Raw genomic sequence first — 25,058 nt, 5'->3', positions numbered from 1 at the left:
GTTTCTCAATAGCAACAGGCGTAGAAGCCATGTACTGTTGAAGAAACACTTCATTTTCCTGATGCAGTAAAAATGTCTGAAATAATACATGGAAGACAATATGGTGACAATCTTAAATGCATCCTTTGTCAGCAGATACTATTTGAAGATGTCTGGAAAACATTGCCAAAGATTCGAAGAAACAAATATTAGAAAATATTACGCAGTGTGGGAGGCTTGCTATACAGCTGGATGAAAGTACAGATGTTTTTAATGTGGCTTACCTTACAGTAGTTGCTAGATTCTGTGTTGGTATTGAAATAATCAAAGAACTAAGTCACTAAGGAAAGATGTACCAAAGAAGATATGTCCTTAGCAGTAAATAACTTATTTAATAATACTTATTTTGAATGGAAAAACTCCACAAATGTAACCACCGATAGAGTGGCTGCTTTGACTGAGGTAAAAAGGATTCTGGGGCAAGGTTACAAGGAGAGCACCACGCATGGAATTTATTCACTGCATCATGCAGGCAAGCAACAAGGAACTGGAGCTAGAGGTGCGCAGAGTGCTGCGGGATGTCATCACTGTGGTCAGTTGTGTGAAAACAAGACCTTTAAATAGTAGAATCTTTACAATAACTTGTAATGACATGGGAAGTGACCAGGAAAATCTTTTGCACTGTGCAGAACTGTGCTTGTTATGATGGCAAAGTGCTTAGAAGTGTTGTAAAGCTCTTAACTATGCATTGTTCTTTCACAAAAAGATGAGTGGTCTGAATTTGCTGACTTGTCCTGAGATGACAGGTGGCTGTCAGCAGTATGCTGACTAACAAGTATTTAACGAAAAGTAAAGACACTTAATGTGTCCCTTCAAAGTGAAGGTGACATTGCAACAATGAGCAAGAAGGTGACTGCTTTTTCAAAGAAACACATGCTATGGAGAGAGCGTTTTGAAGACAGATGTTTGGAAACATTTCCACCATTGTGTGATTTTTGTTGCCAGAGAAGATCTGTAACTTTAAACTTGGAAACAGAATTTCCTCACCTGTTGAAAAGTCTTCCAAATGAAGAGTTTCAGAGGATTTTGAACTAATTTGTTAAAAATGTAAAAATGCAACACCTTCCACTAGTTTGCAATAACAACTGCTTAATATTGGGCAATATGGAAGTTTACTGGCCAGATTTCAAAAAAAATGGTTGTGCAATTAGTGGATGGAATGAAAAATTACTGTTATGATTTAGCAAGTGCAGCCAGTGATGCACTTTCATTAGGATGTACGTATCTTTGTAAATTGTCTTTTCAGCTATGACAGCCATTAAAAAGTATTGAAATAAACTGAATTTAGAACCAGTCCTTCAAATCACTGTATTACAAAGTATTAAGGCAACATTTTAAAAAATGAAGCATATTCAATCACACGGATCTCACAAAAAGAATTGTTTTAGAGAGCAAAACGGTTTTTTGTACCGTTATTAGTAACAATTTTTTAAAAATACTGTTTATTTCATCTCTATCTCCTTTTGTTTTATATGTTGTATAATGTATAGAATATATTAGTAAAGTAGTACCTGTAAACAGTTTATAAATAAATATTACATGTATTGGAGGTGTGTGCTTAAAAAAATTTTACTGATAGAGATGCACAGTAAAAAAGGTTTGGTGATAACTGTTCCCGTGTTATTATTGATACCAATTAATGTTCACAGAAATAAATATATGGAAGTTCATCCAGATCACGGGAAGTCTATTTTAAATGTACATACTTTACTTATGAAAAACATTTGTCTAATAGAAACGGAGAATACTTGTAGCTTTGTTTCATGAAGAGAGGAGTGGTATTTTCTGCATGAGCTTCAAGTGCTGGGCTGCCCTAGCTAAGATCAGAGCCACGCTATTTTAGTTGCGTAATGGTAAGGTAGAGTGGTCCTTGTAAAGAGCTTACTGTCTCAGTAGTTGAGAATAGTAATTTGTGGGTGGATAACGGTGATATAGAAAGCTGATTGCAGATCTAGGGGTAGATTCAAATGTTTGTTGTCTGAATCGTGTTATCGCTTGAGTGTACTGTTCTAGAGACAGCTTGATTTTTCAAGCATTGTCAGATGTTTTGTTTGTTTGAAGTTGCTGGTGCTTGGCTCATCTGAAATCAGACCATAAGCACACCTTCCGGAGATAGGAATATTGGTGTATGACGGCTGAATTTTTTCCCTTGTCTTACACAGTTGTTCTAAACTATGTAAATGTATGCATTACTGAAGTGTCCTGGCATCCTGAAAGGTAACGTGGGACAGATTTCGAAAGTAATTGGTTTTTTTTCAACTGCTGTTATGAAATGATGCGTTCTGCCGTGTCTAAGTAATGTATGGTAACTTGCTGATTAGTTGAACATTTTATTTAACAGTTGTAACTAACATGCAGAGATGAGTACTTTTTAATGAGCTGCCTGCATGCTCTCTTCCTCAGGCTGAAGCTGAAACCTCTGACATGGCCACGGCCTCACCAAGATCTGACACAAGTAACAGCCGTAATGGAAGATTACAGATGCAAGTAACAGGCAAGTAGTGATAGGTATCACGGTGATTTTTACATGAAAACATATGTGTTCTAAAAAGCAATCTTTGAAATATGTGTGAAAACCCAATCAGTATAGTTAATATTTTAATTAATAACTTGAATGGTACAGTTAAAACTCTGACTATATGTAGATGAATTGAAGCTAGATAGAGGTTATATAGGAAGGTGGATGACAGAGTTTAATGATATCTTCAAATTAAAAAAAAAGAGATTCATTACAACAGTAGGAACGAATGTAAGGAATTTTATTTGGGAACAAATCATTAATGGCATGAATTCTGCAGAGGGAATACTTATTATTGATATTCTATAAAAAAGATGAGTGGTACTGAACCCCAAGCTGAAAATGCGTGCAGTGTTAAGGTGAGGCTGGAGAAGAACTGGAGGGGATCCCAAAATCTGCTGGCCCTTCAAAAAATTAAGGTCTTTGGTTACGTATCGGTTAAAAATCTTTTGAGAGAAATACAGGTATTTTGTGTTATCCTTAGGACAGCAGGTTGGGTTACACAGCCGCATGCAATAATTTAGATTGGAAGGGACCTTTGGGGATTTCCTAGTCTGCTCTCTGGCTGAAGACAGGGCTGCCTTTGAAGTTAGATTAAGTTGCTCAGGTTGCTTACTGTGCAGTTGAGTTTTCAGTACCTTAGAGCTGTAGATTACCAGCTTTCCTGGGCAACTTGTTCTGGTGATGAACCACAGCACTGTGAAATGTTTTCCTTTCTATCCAATTGGAATTTACTATGTTGCATCTTGTGACTGTTTATTTTTCTCTTTTGCTGTGCTGGGTCTCATAGTACAAGGCAGAATGCAGCCGTCTCGGTATCTGCTGGAAGGGAAACACAGGGGGCTACAAGCAATTTCTGGTTATATTTGGGACACTTTTTTCAGTAGATGTTGAACAAACCAAGTAGGTTATGCATTCTGCTACTCACGGATAAGAATTGGTCAGGCATATGGCAGTTGGTGTCAGTCTTAGCTGATCTTTCTGTGGGATGGCAGAGCAGAACAAAGACTTGTTGTAATCTGAAGATAAAAAAATGCATCTAGGTAAACAAGTTTGATAGCTAATTATGACAGTGTTAGAGTAGGTAAAAGGAAGAATGTTACCAGGAAGTAGTTAGATATTGTGGGTAGATACATATACGTGTAAATGTATATGTGTGTATGTATGTATATAAGTTGATTTCTTAACTTCTGTCAAACTGATGTGTCAAACCTCAGGTTAACTGCTCAGGTAATACAAGCAAGGAAATGAGGCTCTGTGTACAGCCGTTGCTATACAGGGACATTTTTAATTAGGCCTGAACTGCATATAAAAAAAAAAGTTTGCCTGATAATCGCTCAGATATATCATACTTGGATATTTTTCAGTTAAGGGAAAAGTAGGAAGAACAATGAGAAAATGAAGAGAAGAACCCACGTGATTTTTAGTGTTTATCTCTGAAACAATTGTGCAGTCTCTCCAACCTGTCCTGCCAGAGTATGCGGTGAAGAGAATATGTCACACGATTTTAACTATCTGACAAAGTAGATTTTGAAAATAAAAGCTACCGTTTTAGCATTGACCTTTATACATTCTGCAGAAGTAGAAAAAGTGAGGAATAATATTGCCATGCTGTGTTTCATATGTTTTGTAGGCAGCGTGTTTTCTGGTTTTCAGCAACAGTATGCTGTTACAGATAAAGCCATGTATTTTATTAGTTTCTAGTGCCAAACTGAAGCGGAAAAAGAATTGGTTTGGAACAACTTTCTACACAGAATTAACCGCAGATGGAGAAATTAAGAAAACAACAAAATCAAGTAGTTCTTCAAATCCAAAATGGGATGAGCAGCTGACAGTGTAAGTAGATTTTTTTTTGTTTTGTTTTGTTTAATACTACTTATTAGGCAGACATTGCAAGCAAATATCTACTAAGTTTGGCTGCCTACATAATTTTTTCCGGCAGTTGACGACTAAGTGTAGACATAAGATGATATTTATCGCAAATATTTTTTTCTCAATTCTTACAATGTTTTGAGAATATTTTTTGTACAGAGTATGTTACTTGTGTGCAGTTGCTATACGTGGTATACTGTTGATATTTGTTAGCACTGTGGACCACTCAAGTTTACGATTCCTCTCGAAAAGCTGTTACTAATTGTGACCATGTCATTCTCAACTTTAAAAGGAAAAAGAATCTCAGCTGGATAAGTAGTAGTTATGAGGAAGGTCACTTTTCCCCTTGATTTTCCTAATGAAGGAATATACACACAAAAACAGTTTACTGCAAAGTGACCTTGCAACTTTTCCTGATATTTGACCTTTTCAGTCTTTTTGTGGTTTAACTTGATTTAACAGTGCTACAGGTGTGGATATAGCTGAACATGACTTTGTGAAGACCTGGCAATCTTGCACTGTACAGTTGGCTAGAATGCATTATTATACAACCAAGATTGTACTGCTTCAGATCTGGGTCTCGAAACAACACAGCGACAATCAGGTGGCACTGAGCATGGGCCAGTACGTTTTACAGCATCTGACCGGTCTTTGTGTAATGGCCAGCTTTGTTAGTAGTAGGAACCACACCAGGATCCTATAACTAGCAGTGCTGGAGAGTGGGAGGTGGTACAACATACCTAGCTTTGGGAAACTGTTTGCTTGGAAACACGTCCTTATTAACTACAGACCCGGGCTGAAGTGAGTAGGGTATTCTGTGCCACGTTTCTCAGTGTTTCAGGTTTAGTAGAGCTGATTAGCCCTTTGCGATATTGCAGAAGAGATTAATGTAGTCTTGGATCTGACGATGATTTCCAGGAGTAATTACTAGCGCAAGTGCAGAGCTACCGGTATATTCACAGAGACCAGAACTTCTGTGGAGGAGGCAGGTTTGGTTATGCAGGATTTGGTGAGCTGATGGAAATGGGGTAATTTGGCATGCGCAGTACAAACTGACTCATTCCATCATCACTATTACATTGGACTTTAGCCTGATACAGAGAACGTATTCTGGCCCCCTCTTCCTCTGGCTGTTGGAATGGTATTTTATTGCTTCAGTTACCCAGTCTATTTGAGGATAAGTGAACTCTGGGTTACCAAATTCCCCTCACTTCTATGGGTCTTCATGAGCACCAGCAATATATTCCCTGTGTGAAGGTGGAGGTTTTTCTCTGTTGAGCTGGTCTTTTAGTAAGACTTCCATAAGAAGGCAGCCTATTCAAAATGCAAAAATACATTTACTCATGGGTTTCAGCAAAAGTGATCCACATTGTCCAACACGTTCAAGTGACTATAAAGCTAGCCCTGTTGTTGGAAGGGTGGGGATTGTTGTTAGTATTGTTTTCATTAATGCTGTTAAAACTTTCTATACCCAGTACTGATGGATATTGTGGCCTTTGACTTTCTGCAGTACAGTGGTTCTACTCCATTTTCCACAGCCTGGAACACTCATGCAGTACTAGACCCTGTACTACAAAACTTAATAGCTTCCCCTTGTCGTTCTTGAGCGGGACACTCACCGCCAAAGGTTATCGTAATATTACTGTAATTGGAGCCTTTACCTTTCTGCTTCCCTCCAGTTTTTGCGTTAGCTTCATCATTTGGTTTTTCCCCTCTGATTCCTGTGACTATGCCTTATGGTTTTATGTATAATTGTGGATTCACAAATAATGTGTTACTAACACTTTCATGGCAAGCTGACACTTATTAAATGGGTTCTTCCGGCTTACAGGTAGCTGATTGGTTGCTTTTTCCTTTTTTTTAAACGTGTTCAGTATTTTTCTTCCTAGTGGCAGACAAATACACTTACCACCTTTTTCTCCAAATAATGTTGAGTTTTTATTTAGAATTCTGGAGTAGTGAGGAATAGGGAAAAGATGTCTTTAATAAATAAGGGAAGTTATGTTTTATATAGCTGAGATTTGAGCTTAGTGTAGATTTTTGTGATAATCAGATTCCTTATGTTATTGTAGTAATGCAGTCTAAGTTTGATACTAAGTATAAATATCATATTGTTTGCAGTTCTTAGTTAAAAATTTCTCCTTTCAGTGCAAAAACTTCTTTCAGTTAATTAGTATCAAGAAATACAATAACTATGAGGAAGTGAATTGAGTTCAAATGCTCCTAATAACACGAATTAATAATTTGAGATCTGTATATATTTTTTTAAAAAAATTATTTTATGTGCAGGCATGTGACTCCACAGACTACGCTGGAGTTTAGAGTATGGAGCCATCACACTTTAAAAGCAGATGCTTTATTAGGAAGAGCCACTGTAGACTTGAGACAAGCTTTGGAAATACACAATAGAAAATGTAAGTTATCATGAAGGATATTTTGAGTAAAGTAGAATTATTATGACTAATCTATGTATCAAACAGGCAACCAGACTACTAACTATACATGTGATTACGACTGACTTTCAGTTAAGGTCTTTACTTGTCTCTTCTAGACGTGTCTGTGCTACTGAGAGCAATTTAAATGTAATAATGGGATATAACAATTTTGAAACAAGTATAAGAGTTTGAGTTACTTTAGAGTATAAGTAAAAGCAGCGGTGATTAAATACGGTGTTTTGTGCAAACTAATGACTAATTTGCTCAAAGATAGACTAGGTAAAAAAAAAGTCTAAACTTTCAGAAAAGCCATCTATGTAATTTTTCTTGTTTTCCTTCTCATAGAAAGGCTGGATATTTTTCCCTCATAAGTTATCTGCCCAGAGAGCAGTAGGAGCCACTGGTTAATGAAACAGTTGAGATCTTCCTTTTAGTGCATTAGAGATTGTTGTATTTTGTGTAATTTCTAATTTTAATTGTCTTTAATAAAATTAAAACAGGTCTTCTTTATCTAATTTGCTTTCAAATTTTTTTTTCATTTGTACAAGAAGATGGTGGATCCAAACTTTAAATTCCACTCCAGAGTATCAGGAGAATTCCAGCTAAACCAATCTCTAACCTTCCTCGCAAGTTCAGTATATGAACCTGAGAGCTCTGTTTAGGGGGATGGGGACAGGAGAGCTGACAAAAAGCTTCATTTTTCTGATTCTTACAGGAAATTGAAACAGAATATAAAATTATAGAATCACCCGGTTGGAAGAGACCTTTAAGATCGAGTCCAACTGATCACCCTGCACTGCCAGGGTCCCTAAACCATGTCCCTCAGCACCACATCCACATGTCTTAAACGCTTCCAGGGATGGGGACTCCACCACCTCCCTGGGCAGGTTTCATCATCAGTATTATAAAGATACTGCCCAAGATTCTGTAGTTAGAGCCAAAAAATGGCTCCTTTTTAAATTAAAAAACTCCCTGTGTCAGAAGAAACTCGGCTGTGATAATGACAACAAACCAAATAGTTAAAAATATTTATTATTTCTAATAAAACAGTTAATTTTTTTATTTCTGTACATCCAGGGGATGTAGAATCCAGCAACTTGGCAAGTTCTTTCAGGGCATGGTTGACTGAGTCAGCCGTACACAGCACCAAAAGTAATTTATGTGCAGTGTTCCAGATTTGGGCAAGTCAGCAGTTTGACACACACTCGATTATCCAATAATTCAGTGTAGAATAATCTGATTGGTATCCTGCAGTCATTCAGTTACTGATACCTAATCTAAAACATAGTACATGAAAGGCTCTTTACTGGAGAAGATGTAAAGGGCAAGTCCTCTAAATGCAGAAACTTTAGAATTAGTGCTGTTACTTTCTCCTGTTAAAACACCACCAGTACTGAATTGCTGCCCACACTCCTCCCAGTTTTCTTGCTGGCTCTTGCTGGCTTGCTTGGACTACAGCCAACTCTTGGTCTGGGGACATAACCCATTAAAATAGAAGCTAAACCAATCACCCTGTGCAGAAATCGATTTATAAATACATTAATTTAACAACGCAGTGGTAGGCTAGTTTCTTTCTTTCTCTTCTTTCAGGTAGTAACATTTTCCAAAATGCAGATTGCCAAATGAATAATTGTGTAGATTAGGGAGCTTTTTGCTTGCTCTAGCAATGTGAAGTGATTTGAAAGACATTGTAATGTAGCAGTGGTTGTCTGCTAGGAACTGCTGCCCAGCTATGCTATTGAACCTGCTCTTTAACATAACAGCTTGGGGTACCTGCGAATAGCTTATGGTAGTCTTCCCTAATTTCATGTTTATTGTTCATCTATGATACAGGTTAAAAATGAAAAAAAAATGCTAGTTTACTGCATAGAAGTGCACGGTGAGCTTTAACTTTAGCTTGAGTGCTATAATGTAGAGGGAAATAAGGTGGTATATCTTGAAAATTAATCTTTTGCATGGAGACTGCAAATACTAAAAGGTCTTACGCATTTTAACTCGATTAATGTGAACTAATGGCTGATTGTGTTTTAATTTATTATATGTAGCTTTAATTCCTGTACTAGTAACAGTTGATTTAGAATGACACAGCATCCACAACATGTTTTACCTCTGAATTATGTTTGACTCTCTACAAATGTGTGCATTGCTTATCAGTCATACTGAATTCTTTTACTGTACCATGTACACAGCTTTTTGTATATCTCAATTATTTCAAAGTTGGTGAGAATAGTTTCTGATTTAATTTTTGGTTACTTGAGGTATAATCTCTGTCACTGTTCTTTTCAGTGGTCTCTTAGAATTAGTTTTGGAAGCTGGTATGAGAAATGAACATAAGCTCTGGTCGTAGAATGGCTTATAGAATGTAGAATGACTGTGACTTGTAATACTTGGCTGTGCAGTTCAGAAGTGGTTTGACTTTAAGCCTTCTCATTTTATGTAAGTAGTGCATAATTTCAAAGTGCTTAGTGGAAACAGCAAACCTGGGAAATCCTGAATGACCAAGTACTGAAAACCATGTGGATCCTAAAGCATACCTACAGAATACACTATGTAAATGGCCAATTTTATTTTTACAATAAACAGTGCTTTTTGGCCACAGAAGGTGTAAATTTACACAGCTCCTTAGTGATTTCTGTGTTGATTTGAATCATCCGAATATCTATCATGTTCAGTTTTGTACAACTAAATACAAGTATCACATTTTTGTGATGAAAGTCTGTTTTAATGTTCTTTAGAATTTAATCTTTCCTTTATCACTTCTCTCTTTCTCTCCTGCTATCCACCCTAACTCCATTTTTAGTGGAGAAGGTGAAAGAACAGTTGAAACTCTCTTTGGAAAACAAGAGTGGCATGGTGCAAACAGGTGAACTGACAGTTGTGCTAGATGGTTTGGTTGTTGAGCAAGAATCTCTTACAAATCTCAGTTCATCAGCAACCAGTAAGTTAAAAGAATTAAATCAGATGGTGTTATTTTGATTAAGATTTCAAACAAGATATATTGGACTATTTCTGTTGAATTTGTTTCTTTATTGTTCAGTAGAAGTTCAGCAAAATGGCGAGGCTGTGCATGAAAGCAGAGATACTTCAGCAAGAAGTACATCCAGGTTGGAATTAATTTTTGTATTTTGCACTATATGAAGTAAGTTAGCAATTTATCAGTTGAAATGCTTATGCTGATTGTTTTTTCTGAAGGTGATGGATTTTTGAAACCCTAAATTATTACGTTACCACAGTTTTAGAAATGTTACTTGTATGCTAGTTAGATAATTTAGCTTGAGGAAAATTAAATTTACTACTCTGCTCTTCCTCTGCGCTAGAGTCTACTCTCCACTTGCCTCTTGGATGCGTAGCCCTCTGAACATAAACATTCAACTGATTGGAAGTCAGCTAAATGCTGCAGCAGAGATTAGAGGAGCAGTGGTTCAGTGTGGTTTTGTGTACTTATGCCGTTTGTTTTCTTCTGCTGTTTAAGAACCATTTCTATTCACGTGTACCAACTTGTTGCAATGTACAATCTGAATGGAAGGAAGAAGAAAAAAAGCCTAAATTACTTCCTCCTTACCCGGTTCCTTTTTAAGGTTGCGATCAGGACATTGTTTAAGAGAGTTGTATTGAGTTTAGGAAGCAGTATTCAGAACACTGAGGCTAAGGGTTTGCCTGCTTCAGCCTGAAGTTGCAAGAAATAGGCTTTGGAATCAATTGAGAGCTTCATTCTTGGCTTTTTTATCTTGATACCAACTCAAAGACTGCCTAGAAAGAAGTAGGAGCAGATTGTTTTCTCCCTCTCTGTTAGTGAGGGGGCAAACATTCGGATGAATTTAATGTTTCTGGCCTGCTCAGTTACCTTGCAGTGAACCCCTTTCCATTTATGTTCCTGACACATGATAGAGTGAAAAAATACACAGTTGCTGTCCGTTTGAGTGACAGGTACACATTTGTCCTTGTACGTTTGACTTGATTCTTATTTTGAGTATGTGGAGGTTTGTCTCTGTTCCCCCAGGAGTGCCTAGTGTGAGGGAGTGAGGATAGAAAATTGTTTCTCCTTAGTTTTTGTTAGAAAGTTAGGAAGTCTTGGGATCATTAAAAGGGATTTGAAACATATCTGCATATCATTTTGAAATAGCAGTAACAGTAATTTGGTTTCATTCAGCTATTGTTGGTGGAGAGGAGGTGTGCCTTTTACTGGAATTGTGCTCTTGATGTTGATAACTGTGATTACAGCAGTTTTCCATGCAACTATCCAGCATTTTTGATTTGCAGTTTTAAAATTAAGAGATGAAGTTTAAAGGTAGTTTTGATGCATGCCTTTAGGAAGCACATCAGGTTTGTAGACTAGAGTTGAAAAGGGATAATACTTCAACTCTGTACTGCTCCTTTTGAGTTGGTAAGGTAGCATGGAAATACTTCTTCCTTTCTTAACTCTGCAAAGTGTGGCTTTTAACAGTTCTCAATATTTTTTTTTGTCGTCTGTTTGACTTCTCAAGTTTTTAGCCTCTACTTGAGAAGATGAGGAGTTGGCATTCAATGTAGTTTTCATGATATGTGTCTCTGGTGGGTGGTTTTAACCATTTGGGGATAGATTTAGGTAAAAACAGTGTAATTGAACAAGCCCTCATGTTGCATTAATTTCCATGTGGCTTTTTAAACACAGAGCTGCCTGTGTGTATCTGTCCTCACAATGTTACATCCTGCCTATGTATAGGGAAGCTCATTTTATTTTCCTTTTACTGAGGTAGAGTTTTGTAACTTTGCCTTTTGTTCCTTGATTGTCTCAGTCTTGCGCTTGACTGTTACCTAGGCTGCAAACATTGTGTTGCAAACTGTTGTGAATTTACTTCCATTTCTTTCTTTGTTTCTTTAGTGTGATTTAATGTGGGGTGTGGTTTAGTTGCATAACTCTTTACCATGCTGTTTGTAATAACCTAAAATGGTCTTTTATTTTCACCAAGATCTGCTTGTGACATTTCTAATGGAATAGAGAATCAAGTACCTTCCAACTCTGTAGTACCGAATACATTCTGTATAGAAGCTGTTAACGGAGACAGCACACCATCTCCTACTCATGTTGCAGCCAGACCCAAAAATGCACCGGTACCAAAACCACTTGCAGCTCAGCCTGTCAACAGCACTGGTAAGAATGGGAGAGTATGAGAAGAACATATTCCATAAGGCTTTTTTATCTGGTTGAAATATATCTTAAGTTGAGCCACTTTTTCTATATATATTTTTTTGTTAGATATCAGAAATACTGAGATGATGTTTCTGGGCTTGAATTTATAATCTTGTGTGTGCACTTCTGTGAATTTTTCTGGAGTAGATCCATTCTTAAATGTACTAACTCATGCTTTCCCATCAGTTCTTTTCTCTGATGAAGAAAGATGTAAAGCATCCGAAACTTCAATTTCTCTGTCCCAGATGATTAAACCATATTACTGATTGTCTGGAGGAAAAATCAGATTTCTTTCACAATTAATTTGAGTAACTATAGTTAAGTTTCTCTTGCCATTATATAAGTCTGATTTTTAGTACTGTCAGGAAACTGCTATGCTCCAAGTTAAGATGTGTTGCAGACTCTCTTTGCTCTCTGTTTTTCCAAAAGATACGCTGTTTAAAACAGGTATTGGCAAATATAAAATTTCATTTTCCTCTTAAACACAAAATTTGTCATTATGACTGCAAGTAACATTCGGTACAGTAAAACAAGTGAAAAGAAAGTGTTTTTTCATTTTTGTTCCTCTGGCAAAACTTTGCATCCAATAATAATTGTGCTTTCTCAGCACTTTCTGCCTTTTGTGAGCTGTCAGAGAGATTACAGCGATAGCAGAGGAAAAAGATAACCTGAAGTAGAAATGTACAAGTTGTTAATAAACGGTGGAACAGAGACTGTCAAACTTTCTGTAGTAGAGTGGGAAATGTCTGTACGGTAGGAAGATAGCAGAAACAATTACGAACTTTAAAAGATAATAATTAAATTAGGCCTTCTCTGAAGCTTTTCTCGGTTTGGAGAACTTGAATTTGATTCCCCTCTTTTCAGTTGAAGGCCAGAGGCCATATATTATTTAGGCATTGCTCCCTTTTTCTTCAGTAACGGAGAGATCCATTTGAAATCTATATTAGGATATGGTAATTGCAAAAATAATTGATTTGTTAAAATAGAAATATTGATGAAATCTTCGCTGAGGTTGCACTGAGGCGCTGATATAACAGTTTTCAACTACTGTACCAGTTAGTGGAGAGTCTTTTAAGGCAAGGAATAAATCAGGTCTCAACATTTGTTAATGACAAGCTTTTTTTTTTCCTCCCTGCTGTTATGCTAGTAGGATTGTAATTTCATGTGACGTTGCCAGAATTGCTGTTTTAGATCTAATTGGTAAGGTAATTGGCTGATGTTAGGTTTTTTTAGATCTCTGAAAGAGCTGATGATTGGTCAGTTATTTTGCTTCTAACTTAGTTATGTAATCTGCATTCACTCTTTCATTGGAGGAATTGAATGTTGTTTTTTTTTTAATGAAAGCTGAAATTTCAGTTGGCATTTTTCCTATTTAAGTAAAAGTGTTGCTAGTTTAAACAGAAGGTTGAATAAACTTGATAAGATTGTCTGTAGTTAGTAATTTCTTTTTAAGGTTGTGCTTTACTTTTGCTGGAAATAATACGAAGTCTTGACGTGTCTTAATGTAGTTAACCCGTTTTGTGTGAGCTGGAGGTAGTGATGGATTACCTTGGAATCGATGTGTTCAAAAAGCAATGCCTTTGTGGACCTTACAAATCTGTTGATGCCTCTGAAATCATGCTTATCATTATGCATATCAAGAAAATATTTACGGCCTGGTGATAATTCTTTAAAGAAACTGACTTGCTAATTTAAATACATTGCTGGTGACAATGTATTTATTGTTTTATTGTTGATAATTCTTTGATCTGCTTTTATGACCATTTGGGAAAGCAAGAAATTGCTGATGTTATTTGCATATTGCAAGTAATAAGTAGAATCTAGCTATTTTTTTATTTGTAAGAGTGTAATACAGATTTGAAGAAAATTAACTCTTTTAAATTATGCATTTTGTAGGCACTAGTCAAGGATTAAATTTGCAAATCTGTGTTAGTGAGTTTATGAGTATAGAGCAGTTGTAGTGGCCTCAGTCCTTATAATTGTATGCTAATAGTATGCTGTTGGAAAATTTTTTAAAGTCTATGTTGTATGCTATATTTAGTCTTGTAGAAAAATATTTCCAACTCTAGCAGAGGTACAAATGAGTTTAAATGGAATTGTTACCGACTGGTTTTGATTCATGGTGCGGAAAATGAAAGCTGTGAATGATGTTGCACTGCTTTTAATAGGGCCTTGACTTTAATGGGGATCCTGCTGACTGCTGTACATACCTGATTTTGCTTTTCTAAGACAAGATCTTGTTGCACTGAGATACTGCTGTGTTAAGCTCTGCAGATGATTGGTATTGATGTATGTTGGCCAAGTGGACTTAGGAGTAATAAAGCCTCCTTAGCCTGCTTTTCCTGCTAAGCCTGTGCCTGCTTTAACCTTTTTCTGAGATTATGCTTGCTCGAGTTGGTTGTATTGTTCTTTAAAAGACAAGAATTAATTTACTTTGCAATTCTAAAATAATTTTCATCAGTCATTGAACTACATAAATTACGTTAGACAATCTAATTTTTATATTCTAATCTTGCTTTTGGAGGGGGATTTTTATGTAATTGTGGGCTTCTGTACTTCAACTCTGAAAAAGGAAAAAAATCTGTATGATGCCTCATACTCTTCCAATTTCATGGAGTTATTTATCTCTTAATATTTTTCTTTCATGTCATGCTAATCAACTACTTTTTTGAAGTCGATATAAGTTCAGAGTTTCAAAGCAATTAAAGCAGTACTGGTCTTTGTGAGGCAGATGGGTACCTTTTGCTAATCTAAAGAGTAAGGTAATGTAATAGTAAGTAATGTTGAGTTGACCAAGATATGCAGAAACTAAGAAATTCCATTAGCAGGGAAGTACAGAGAATGGCTTGCAGATTGTGGAGAGGGAGAGAGAGAGAGAGAGAGAGAGAGAGTGGGGGAGAGGGAGAGAGAGACAGCGGTAGAGGGAGGGAAAGGGGGAGGGCGAGCGTGTAGGGGGAAGGGAGAGAGCGGGGGAGGAGGGGATTTTTAGCGGGAGAGGGAGAGAAAGGGGGAGGGCGAGAGTGTGGGGAAAAGGGAGAGAGTGGTGGAGATGGAGACGGGATGAGAGGGAGAGAGTGAGGGGGAGAGGGAGAGTTTGGGGGAGAGTGCGGGAGAGGCAAAAAGAGAGCTTTAACTGAGACAGGTGTATTGTGACTTTTCATCATCTTAGACAAAAATGCTGCTTATGGCATGTAGGTGTGACTTAAATATGTTCCTTCCATGTGTTTATCCCAAAAGTTGGCCATCTGAAAAATAAATCTCATCAGAGTCTGATGCACAAATGTCTTTATTTCCCATTTCTCAGTTAATGGCGAGTCATCTGCCTCTGCACCAGAAGCCGGTAATTCTTCTGTCTCTGAGGCTCCAGTAGGTTCAGTTGAAGCTCTTGTGTCCTCGGATTGCACTAACACTACAGCAGAACCTCAGTCAACAACAGAAGCAACTAGTTGTTCTGAAAGCCACACTTCTGCGTTACCCGTTGTGTCTGCTGAACTAGAATCTACAGCTGCAACAGACTGTGCTCAACCTAACGCTAGGAACAGTATAGCAGCAGATGCAGCAAAACCAAGGGAATCCTCCTTTACCTCAAGTGCGTCTGCAGAACCTGTTAGACAGCAGCCTGGTAATGCTGGTACAGAACCTCTGCCACCAGGGTATGTGGGCCTATGTCTTGTCTGAATGTGCATATAAAGAAACAGAAATTTAATTCTATACTAGGATTGCCACATGCATGTCAGTTGGCTGAGGTGGGGTTATTTGATCGAAAATGGGGTTTGTACTACTTCTGTAACTGAGTAGTAGCTCTTGTCCAAGAAAGTAAGGACTGAACTGATCTGAAATGGTGTTATTATCTAAATAGACAAAATTTGGGGTGTTATGGACTTGAAGGTTTTTCATTTGATACAATCAAACTTATTTGGGTCATGATTTGTTACTCCCTTGGCTCTTAAACTATGAGAATGTACTAGGACCAAAATACAGAGAAGTGAAAAAATAGTCTAGAAATACTTATAGGTGCTTGCTGTGTTTCAGTGAGGTCAATAACATTCTAGATAAAAATACAGGTTTGAAGTTCTCAGAATAGCTAGAAACTTTTAGTTCTATTAGACTGTTAGAAAATACTTTTCTAGTCCTAAACCTTAAAGACAAAATTAAGATGTGTAGTCCATGCTCAAATACATATATTGACTGTAAGGTTTTTTTTTAAAGATGCTTTCATGTTTGGGTGAAAAGATGTCTTCAGTAACTAATTAGAAATACTGACCTTTCCATAATACTCTCAATATTAACTACTTTAGCATTTTCTGAACACAGAAATTGTTTCCTAAGTCAAAGTCTATATACCTTGTGTCATTGTAGCTGGTCTGTCAGAGAGCCTGTCTTGTACTGCCTCTCTCTGAAGGAGGCATAAACGTGAAAGCAGTCATCTGAAAAGACATAAATACCATATGTAGATTGTTGGAAGAGTTACAAAGGTTTTAATTCTCAGGTGATTTGACAGTGGAAGCTCTTTATAGGTGGGATTTCCTGTGGTCCACACTCTTTTTATTTTTTTAATTGATTACATACTGTCCCGTTTAGGACAATGAGTTCCAGGCACGGCACACACCATGGTCAAATTCATTTCTTCTTCATTCCTCCCTCATCACATTTCTGTGGGGGGTTTCTTGTGGTTCCCTGCCACCCCCCCAACCCCCCATCTAGTTGAGTCTCCTTTATGTTTAGCCCTAGTAACTCTGTAACGTGATGCTGCTCCTCTCTTACCTTCCTGTAATCATGGCATGTAACCTGTTGAACGTTTTCTAGGAGTTTTGTATGATGCTTTGCAATAGTGAGGAAATTAACACCGAACCATGTGAGTAGCAGGCAAGGTGTTCTGCCTGTGTTTTTAGGAGCTAATGAATTATGTATATAAGAAAAACATATATCTAATGCAAGCGAGGTCTTCAGCTTTTCATCCAACATTTATCCTGGTTTCTTCTCCCATTTATAAATATTTTTATTGCATTATGGCAGTTCTCAGCAGCATGAAACTTCAGTTGTTTATAATGTTTGGTTCTCTCTCCATCTTCAGTGTAAGTTTGCTTTGCAACTGAAACTGAAGAAATAATCCTCAGGGATATCAGATAGAGAATTTACCAGGATAGGAAGTAGAAACACAGGAAAGTGATAGCACAAATTTCACATTCTCTCTGAAAGAGCCCATTGTTTATTGGATATAGGGATTGTGCTTCAAAATATAAATACCCTGTTTTTTTGAAGAGGCATGTGCTTGGAAATGCAAAGAATGCATCTCTAAGCACTTTTTGAATGAAGTTATTTTAGCATCCAAGTCTTGAGCAGACGATTAATTGACTTTTTCAGGTATCTTAAATAGAAATTGAAAATGGTGTGAATATTTATATATGCTCATTTTATGTACCAAATCCCTTAAAGAAATCTTTAACGTGTTCTCAGTTCAAGCAGGAAGTAACTGGTGTGTATTCTAATGTGAGGTTTTTTTGGTGTTTTATAATGAGTTTTGGATCATAGCATTTTCATTCAATACTAAGGTACTTTTTTGCGTAGTTGGAAAGAAGTCCTAAGGAAACATTTTTCACCTTGACTTACATGAAAATCTTGTTGTCTTGAAGATGGGAGCAAAGAAAGGATCCTCATGGTAGAACCTATTACGTTGATCACAACACACGAACTACAACATGGGAAAGACCACAGCCCTTACCTCCTGGGTAATGTAGACTTTTCTGATTAAAATGTGATAGAGGTACAATTTATTTGTTTGTTTGGTGCAGGGAAAATACCAGCTGTTATAAGCAGCTCATCAAAACTGTATTATACATCATGTATCAAAAAATTCTGGCTTTCAGTTAATTTAGAATTACATTAATTGCAGCTGTTGTTATAGGAATACACGTACTGTATGTTACTTGTTCTGATGACTTGTTCAAATACAGCTACTAAATTATTTTGTTCTTCCTTTAAAACTTAAGCATTAAATAATGAACATTTGACCTCCTTTATTGAGGTGGCACCAGTAGGTGCAGCGCACTGGTTCCAAACCTTAGATTTCCAGGCAAAATGTGTTCTGTGAAGTCTGCTGACACGGCTTATGGTCACAGGAGTTTACGAAGTTAAAAAAAGAGGTGACAGAGGTTTAAAATGATGGCTGAGCATGCTGGTGCTTGAAGTCCAAATTTGCTCCGTGTAGTTGTCCTCCTACCAATAACATTAGGGAGAACTTCTGTGTACTTTAGAAATTAAAATCATGCCAGTGACTCCAATACTTCATTCAAGTACTGTCTAGGAATTTAACATAAAGAGAAAATTAGTTATGTAATAATACTGAAAAATTTAGCTGTAAACGTTTATGTTTCTTGAAAGCTGGGAAAGAAGAGTTGATGATCGTGGGAGAGTGTACTATGTGGACCACAATACCAGAACAACAACGTGGCAGCGACCAACAATGGAATCAGTCAGGAACTTTGAGCAATGGCAATCTCAACGGAATCAACTGCAGGGAGCTATGCAACAATTCAACCAACGATACCTCTATTCGGTAACTTCTACATAAAATTTAGAAACAAGTAGAGAGGCATAGGTGATTCTATAACTTTTTCATCCATATGTGTTACAAGGTGTTTGGCATTCGTAATTCAGATTCTGATTCTGTTGAAAAATGTTAACAAAAATCATACTTAAAGGCAAAAAGTACTCCCTTCTGCGTCTGTTTCCTAACTTGAGCCTTGTTTACTGCACGATACTTGATGTTTTTGATGATGGCAGTAAGAGGTTAAGCTAAAGCAGTCCCTTAACAGAAAAGGAACATAAAGGCTGAGTTATGGGTATATTGAACATTAAATGGTCTTCAGAACTGATTAAGAGTCATTCATTAGTACAAGCAGCAGTTCTTTACTTTGAGCTCCTTTTGAAGCTTGCATACCTGGTTTAGCTTTGGAATTTCCTACATGGTTTTCCATTTCTCTCAGATAGTTCTGCCTGAAGAAAGTACCACGAATTACTTCAAAGATGACAGATTTTCTGAGACAGATTTTTCTGTCTGTGACTGGATGAACGGAATAGCTGTATTTTCAGAGTTAAAAATGATGGTGCCTGCTTGTCACTATCACTCGAAACAGTCAATTTTAAGAATTGTGCTTGGTCTCAAAAAAAAAAGTTCCAATCCCAGAGGCTTTGTAAGTGATACACAGCAAAGCTGGGATGGATAAAGAAGAAACCATTGAAGTACAAGTCTGAACCAGCTTTATTTTACTGGGATTCGATGCATCTGCAGACTTAACTGCTTTGAATTTGGTGGACTTCATTCAGGTACCTCTCTGAAGTGAAGCATGCTGCAGTATCTTTACATTTAACAGTTCTCAACTTCTCATTATCCAATTAGACATTATATCATCCCTAGCAATAGCAGAAACATGCATTACCACTAATCCTAACTCCTAAAGCTGTGCATCAAAGTCAATTTATCTTATGCAGTTAGAGACAGATAGAATGGTTGAGGTAGTCAAGGACTTCTGGAGTTCATCTGGTCCAAACACCCCATGCTCAAGCAACGCCACTTAGAGCTAGTTGCCTAGGACCATGTTCAGATGTCTTTTAAATACCCTCATGGATGGAGCCTTCACAACCTCCCTGAACCTCCTGTGCCAGTGCTTGGTAACCTCACAGTGAAAAAGTGTTTCCTGATATTCAGAGGGAACCTCCTGTGCTTCAGCATTTGCCCATTGCCTCTGGTCCTAACACTGGGCACCAGTAAAAAGAGCCTGGCTCCATCCTCTTTGCACCTTCCCTTCAGGTATATTTGTACATGTTAGTAACTTCTAATGCATATCCAAGAACCACAGATGAAACGCATTAAGCCAAGAACTCTTGTTGAGCAACTTTTTGTACTTTGTACTACTTTGATCCATTGCTTAAACGTCTAAGAAGACTCTCCCTTTCGTGATCCCGAGATTTACTTTGTTTTGAGCTAGATTTAGTCTCTCAGGGAACAATACATTTTTCAATTAAATTATGTTCCTTTCTTAATTTACTGATAACTCTTACTGAAAATAACAGACTCATTTCTTAAAATGTCCCCTCTGACCGTAGACTCACTAAATTAGGATTTGTCTGTGAGACACAATATACCTGAAAGAAGAGAAAAGATAACTTGAGTGCATCTCTTTACAATTCTAAGTATTAGTGTACCGGTTGCATACCTAGAACTCACGTTTTACTGGGGGAAGAAAAAATTATTTTTCTTTTGTTAAACTTTGGTGCTACTGTGTACTTTCTTCTAGAATTGTTAAGGTCAAACTACAGATGACTTTTCTTCCTCTGGTGACATATCAGGACACTGCATATATAGCAGTTCATAAGTGAGATTTTAATTTATTTTTCGGGAAAGAGCGAATTAATACTTGGTACACAAATGTTTCAGTTACCTTGAATAGTCAAAGCTAAACTATGTGAAATAAGAAAAATAGATGGGATATAGTTATTTTAGTTACTTTTCTTTTTACCTGGGTTAGTATACTGTACTCCTTTGGTATTGAATCTGGCTCATCCCATGCCTCTGCCTAGTGTTTCAGTGTGTTCTGTTAAAGATGGGTTAGCCAGCAGCCACACACAAATCCTTGGACCCGTTAAGAAGATTGGAAATACCTGATTCATGCCACCAGTCAGTTCTTTGTGTTTTCTGTTGTGTGCTGTTCTTTTTATACCCACCGCAGAGAAGTCCTTGGTTACAAGGTTGTTGCAACTGTATACCAGAAGCAGAAAAGGCTAACTGCATTCGCTGCTGAGACAATGATAATTCTCATCTAGTAGCTGGTGGCTGGAACAAAGAGACAGCTTGATTTTAACTACTGTGTTTTGTTCTGATCCTTGCTCTGTTTCTGTTTCACAGAAAAAATATCATAGCTTTTTCTGCCTGACTTTGCTGTTGTAAACTCTTAAATGGATTTGAGATTTTTTGGGATTGCAAATGCTATACGAAGCAGTATTAGTAGCAAGGTGATCCTTAAGATACTCTTTGCAAAATGTAGATTGATTCCCATATATCAAAATATCATTTGGCACAAAAAAGAAGAAATAATTTTAATGTCCAAAAATTTTTAGGGTGTGGGTGCTTTTAATTATAAATCAGAACATGGATCCTGCGGTCTGGGACATTTTTGCTTTTTACATTTTATTTTTCCCATATTTTATTCTTGGGAGCTACTGGGGAAATTCTGCACGGGCACAGTCTATTCGAAGCTTAGCATGACTTTACATAATAATTTAATCTGCTTTTTTACTTTTTTCTTTTAATCTTACTGTATGTTGGTACATTTTTAACTATCCGCATATTTTAATGAATGCAGCTGCGTTTGGAATGACAAACTGAAAATAGCCAAACGTCCAGGGAAGTTACCATGCATTGAGGAAGCGAAAAACCCTGTGTTGGCACTAATCACTGTGCTTGGAAATATTTATTGTAGTACAATGTGTTCTTAAGCAAGAACACTGTGCTTATCTGCTTATATGTACTTCCACAAAACTTCTCTGAGCTGTATGTATGTGTTTAAGACCATTGACTCTCTCCAGTTTGCTGTACAAAGGGAAAGGGAGGGTACACTGGGTTGGAAACAGTGGAGGCAAGTGTGCAAATCTTACCATATAATCTGTGTTTCTTCACCAAAACCAGAGAAAAAAATGCCATGATGTTTTTTCAGAATAGGTAGTCTTCAGAACTAGTGGTAATCTTAAAATACATAAAGGAAAAAGTGTGAGTAATATTTGACCTAACTTGTTTTTAAATAGGCTTCGATGTTGTCAGCAGAAAATGATCCACTTGGGCCTTTACCACCAGGTTGGGGTAAGTTAATTAGCTGTTGATTTCAGGAAGAGACAGTTACAGGAATTTGGAATGCAATCGTGGTATAGTGGGTTTTTTCTTCTTTTTCCCTAGAAAGGAGAGTGGATTCAAATGATAGGGTGTATTTTGTAAATCATAACACGAAGACAACACAGTGGGAAGACCCTCGAACTCAAGGGTAGGTGTGTATGTTGAGTGTGCACATAAAAAGATCTTGGTTAATTCTTATGTGTCACGATACGTGAGAAAAAGTACTGTCTGCTATATCTTCTGCAGTTTACAAAATGAGGACCCTCTTCCAGAGGGCTGGGAAATCAGATATACCAGAGAAGGTGTCAGATACTTTGTTGACCATAATACAAGAACCACCACCTTCAATGATCCTCGTACTGGGAAATCTTCTGTGTAAGTGAGAAACTAAGTATATTTTTTAATGTTTTAGAAGTTTTAACTTGTTATAGTTTAATAGTGACATCTTCTCATACTACAAAACGATCTATACTTTTAGCTGGAATTGAGTGCTAAATTATGAACAAATTGTTGCCCTGTAAATTTAGTCTATTTTTAAGCTTTGTTTATCTTTGACACACTTTGCTGTACTGCTCTAAGGTTCAGTAGTTTTTATAGACTTTTCAAATACCAAGATTGTAATTATTTTGTAAACAAGAGAAGGGAAATGAGGTAAACCTGAATATTGAACTGATGTAATTGAACTAATGTAAATTTTAAAGTAACAGCAAATGATTGTAATGACTTGTGCTTATACTTAATACACTCTAGCAACCTTAATGCCTGAACAAAGCAGTGCTAAATACTTTTCCGAAATCTTACATGCAAGTGTTTAGTTTAGTCAGAAGTATTGACCCATGGTAGCTGTCTTAATGTCTTTATGTAGTGTAGGGTTTGCTTCTGGTGACAACTCGATAACCTTTCATTCAAAGAGCTTGTAGAGTTTTGTATGAGAAATTCCTTCATAGTTCCACAAATAACTGAATTTGTGAAGCCTGATTTTAGCAGTCTTTCTCTCAGTGAGGATGATGAATTAGATGTCTCTCTTTCAGCTAGCTGGCTTATAATTTATACAGGATAGGGATTTGAAATCCTCTGGATCTCTACCTTTCTCTCAAATTTGATAAATTGACTAGCATCTTAAACAAAACAAAAAAGGGGGTGGAGAGCAGAAAGGAAGGCTGGATAACCAAACCTTCAAGTATATTTTACCATAACAATTTTTATGTATTTTTGAAATTTACATGTTGTTGTTTAACGTTGAAAGTACTGTTTGATGTCTGTGTGGTTAATGTATATGAACTATATTTTCTTACAGAAATAAAGGGCCACAGATTGCTTATGAGCGTAGCTTTAGGTGGAAACTTGCTCATTTCCGTTACTTGTGTCAGGTAATGATTAATTATTTACTTTTTAAATGGTTGGAATTTACATTTAGATATGCTGCCTTTTAACATTATTGCCTTATGATTACAGTCCAATGCACTGCCAAGTCATGTGAAAATCAATGTATCCAGACAGACTTTGTTTGAGGATTCCTTCCAGCAAGTAAGCCTGCAAAGATTATTGTGTTTTTCTATCAAGACAAAACTTAAGAACAAAAATGGCCATAGCCAGTTCAGACTAATGGTCCTTCAGGCACAGTAATCTCGCTCCGGTATTAGCCAAAGGAAGGGATTCTTAGGGAAGACTGTAAGAACAGATGTAATGTATATAGTACTTATACCAAATGATCTTTCAGCTCCCAGTTGTTCACAATCAAAATGCTTCTTCAGCTTTGTGGGTTTTCTGGATATTTCAGTAATCCTCAAGGAACTTTTTCTCTGTGAGCTTGTGTGTGCTCCTATTGTGAACTTTTTGCATCTACAGCATCCTGTGAAAAAGAGTTTGTAGGTTAACTACACTGCATACTATATTAACTTAACCGCATCAGATTTGCTTTTCTCATTCTTGTGTGGTGATATACATTACAAAATGCTGTTTCCTCCAATTAAAACTAATGTCCTGCCTTGTCCTTCAAATGTTAAATCTGTGTAATTGAAGCTTACCGTTCTTGAGCTCTTACAGTCTGCAGTCAATGTGTGTTCCTTCCTTCCTTCTCTGTAACAATGAAAATCCTTGCCACTGTCACTAGGACAAAACCTCTTGGGAGCGATGTTGTATAGGTAAAAAGTGTATTTTTAATGAAAGTATATTACACTTACTTTGAATTAGAGCAAGTAACTTTTTGATGTGATTTGCCTAAAACAAAAAATCTGTTAATATATCAAATGAAATACCTTTTAGCCTGTTTTCCTTTAATGATAACGAATGCATTAAGAAGAGTATAAGAACAGGGCAGCTGTATAGTGATACTTTCCAGATGTGCATTCCCTCTTGCTACCAGTCTGCTACTCAAGAATTTTAAGTCCAAATTGGTATTTTTGTGTGCAGGTCATTGTACCATGAGATGGTCTAACTGCTTGTCACATCTGGGTAAACATTTGACATATATGGCATTTCTGTATCGAATAAAATCAGGGAAAAAAAGGAGTGATTGTACTGACAATGCATAATCTGTAACTTACTAAATTTTCTTTAATAGATTATGGCATTAAAACCCTATGATTTGAGGAGAAGATTATATGTTATATTCAGAGGAGAAGAAGGATTGGATTACGGTGGCTTAGCAAGGTAAAAGAAAGTTTGTTTAAGATAGTTTTTATTTTTTTAATAGCACTCTGATCTTGATTTCTAATGTCTTTCTGTTGGCAAAGAAACTGCTTGCTTTTGCAGTCTGACACTGGTTACCTTTTTAGCTCACCTTAATCTATTAAGGAGGTGGAACTAGCAGCACGGGCTATTGTTATAGGTTATGACCTTGCATTAGTAAGACTGTGGTCTCAGTTGTTCAGTTCTTTGACAAAGGGTGATGTTTAAATTGGAATTTTTAAAATTCCAATTAATTGCCAGTTAATTGCTTTAGACTGACTTATTTCAGAAACTTTCTATCAGAAAGTTTCCCTTCCCTGGGAGTCGGCACTGTGGAAAAATAAAGTGGTTTGCTTATTTGGAAAAAAATAAGTGAACAGCAGATATGAACAGAAAGGACATACAAGAGGAGAGTAGTACAGGCATGAAGTAACAGCAGATGAACAGGCTGCATAAGTAGTGCAGGAA

At 36.9% G+C, this 25,058-nt stretch overlaps 1 protein-coding gene across 1 annotated transcript in view; it reads left to right on the top strand.

Moving 5' to 3' along the window:
* The first annotated feature begins 2,446 nt into the window (after positions 1–2,446).
* The window catches only part of WWP1 (WW domain containing E3 ubiquitin protein ligase 1), a 34,778-nt gene continuing 12,166 nt past the window's right edge, over positions 2,447–25,058 (top strand). Inside the window, exons 1-15 of the mRNA XM_010135875.1 lie at positions 2,447–2,533; positions 4,255–4,393; positions 6,719–6,843; positions 9,665–9,802; positions 9,902–9,968; positions 11,814–11,995; positions 15,339–15,687; positions 17,668–17,763; positions 18,416–18,590; positions 21,836–21,890; positions 21,984–22,068; positions 22,167–22,295; positions 23,218–23,290; positions 23,376–23,447; positions 24,484–24,572. Coding sequence (XP_010134177.1) covers positions 2,464–2,533; positions 4,255–4,393; positions 6,719–6,843; positions 9,665–9,802; positions 9,902–9,968; positions 11,814–11,995; positions 15,339–15,687; positions 17,668–17,763; positions 18,416–18,590; positions 21,836–21,890; positions 21,984–22,068; positions 22,167–22,295; positions 23,218–23,290; positions 23,376–23,447; positions 24,484–24,572 — 1,844 coding nt within the window. The 5' untranslated portion in view covers positions 2,447–2,463. The remainder of the gene's footprint in view (positions 2,534–4,254; positions 4,394–6,718; positions 6,844–9,664; positions 9,803–9,901; positions 9,969–11,813; positions 11,996–15,338; positions 15,688–17,667; positions 17,764–18,415; positions 18,591–21,835; positions 21,891–21,983; positions 22,069–22,166; positions 22,296–23,217; positions 23,291–23,375; positions 23,448–24,483; positions 24,573–25,058) is intronic.

Source organism: Buceros rhinoceros, unplaced genomic scaffold, assembly GCF_000710305.1.
Source record: "Buceros rhinoceros silvestris isolate BGI_N320 unplaced genomic scaffold, ASM71030v1 scaffold2280, whole genome shotgun sequence".
NCBI classification, from domain to species: domain Eukaryota; kingdom Metazoa; phylum Chordata; class Aves; order Bucerotiformes; family Bucerotidae; genus Buceros; species Buceros rhinoceros.
Note: the sequence above shows the minus strand (reverse complement) of the source record. Positions and strands in the feature narration are given on the sequence as shown.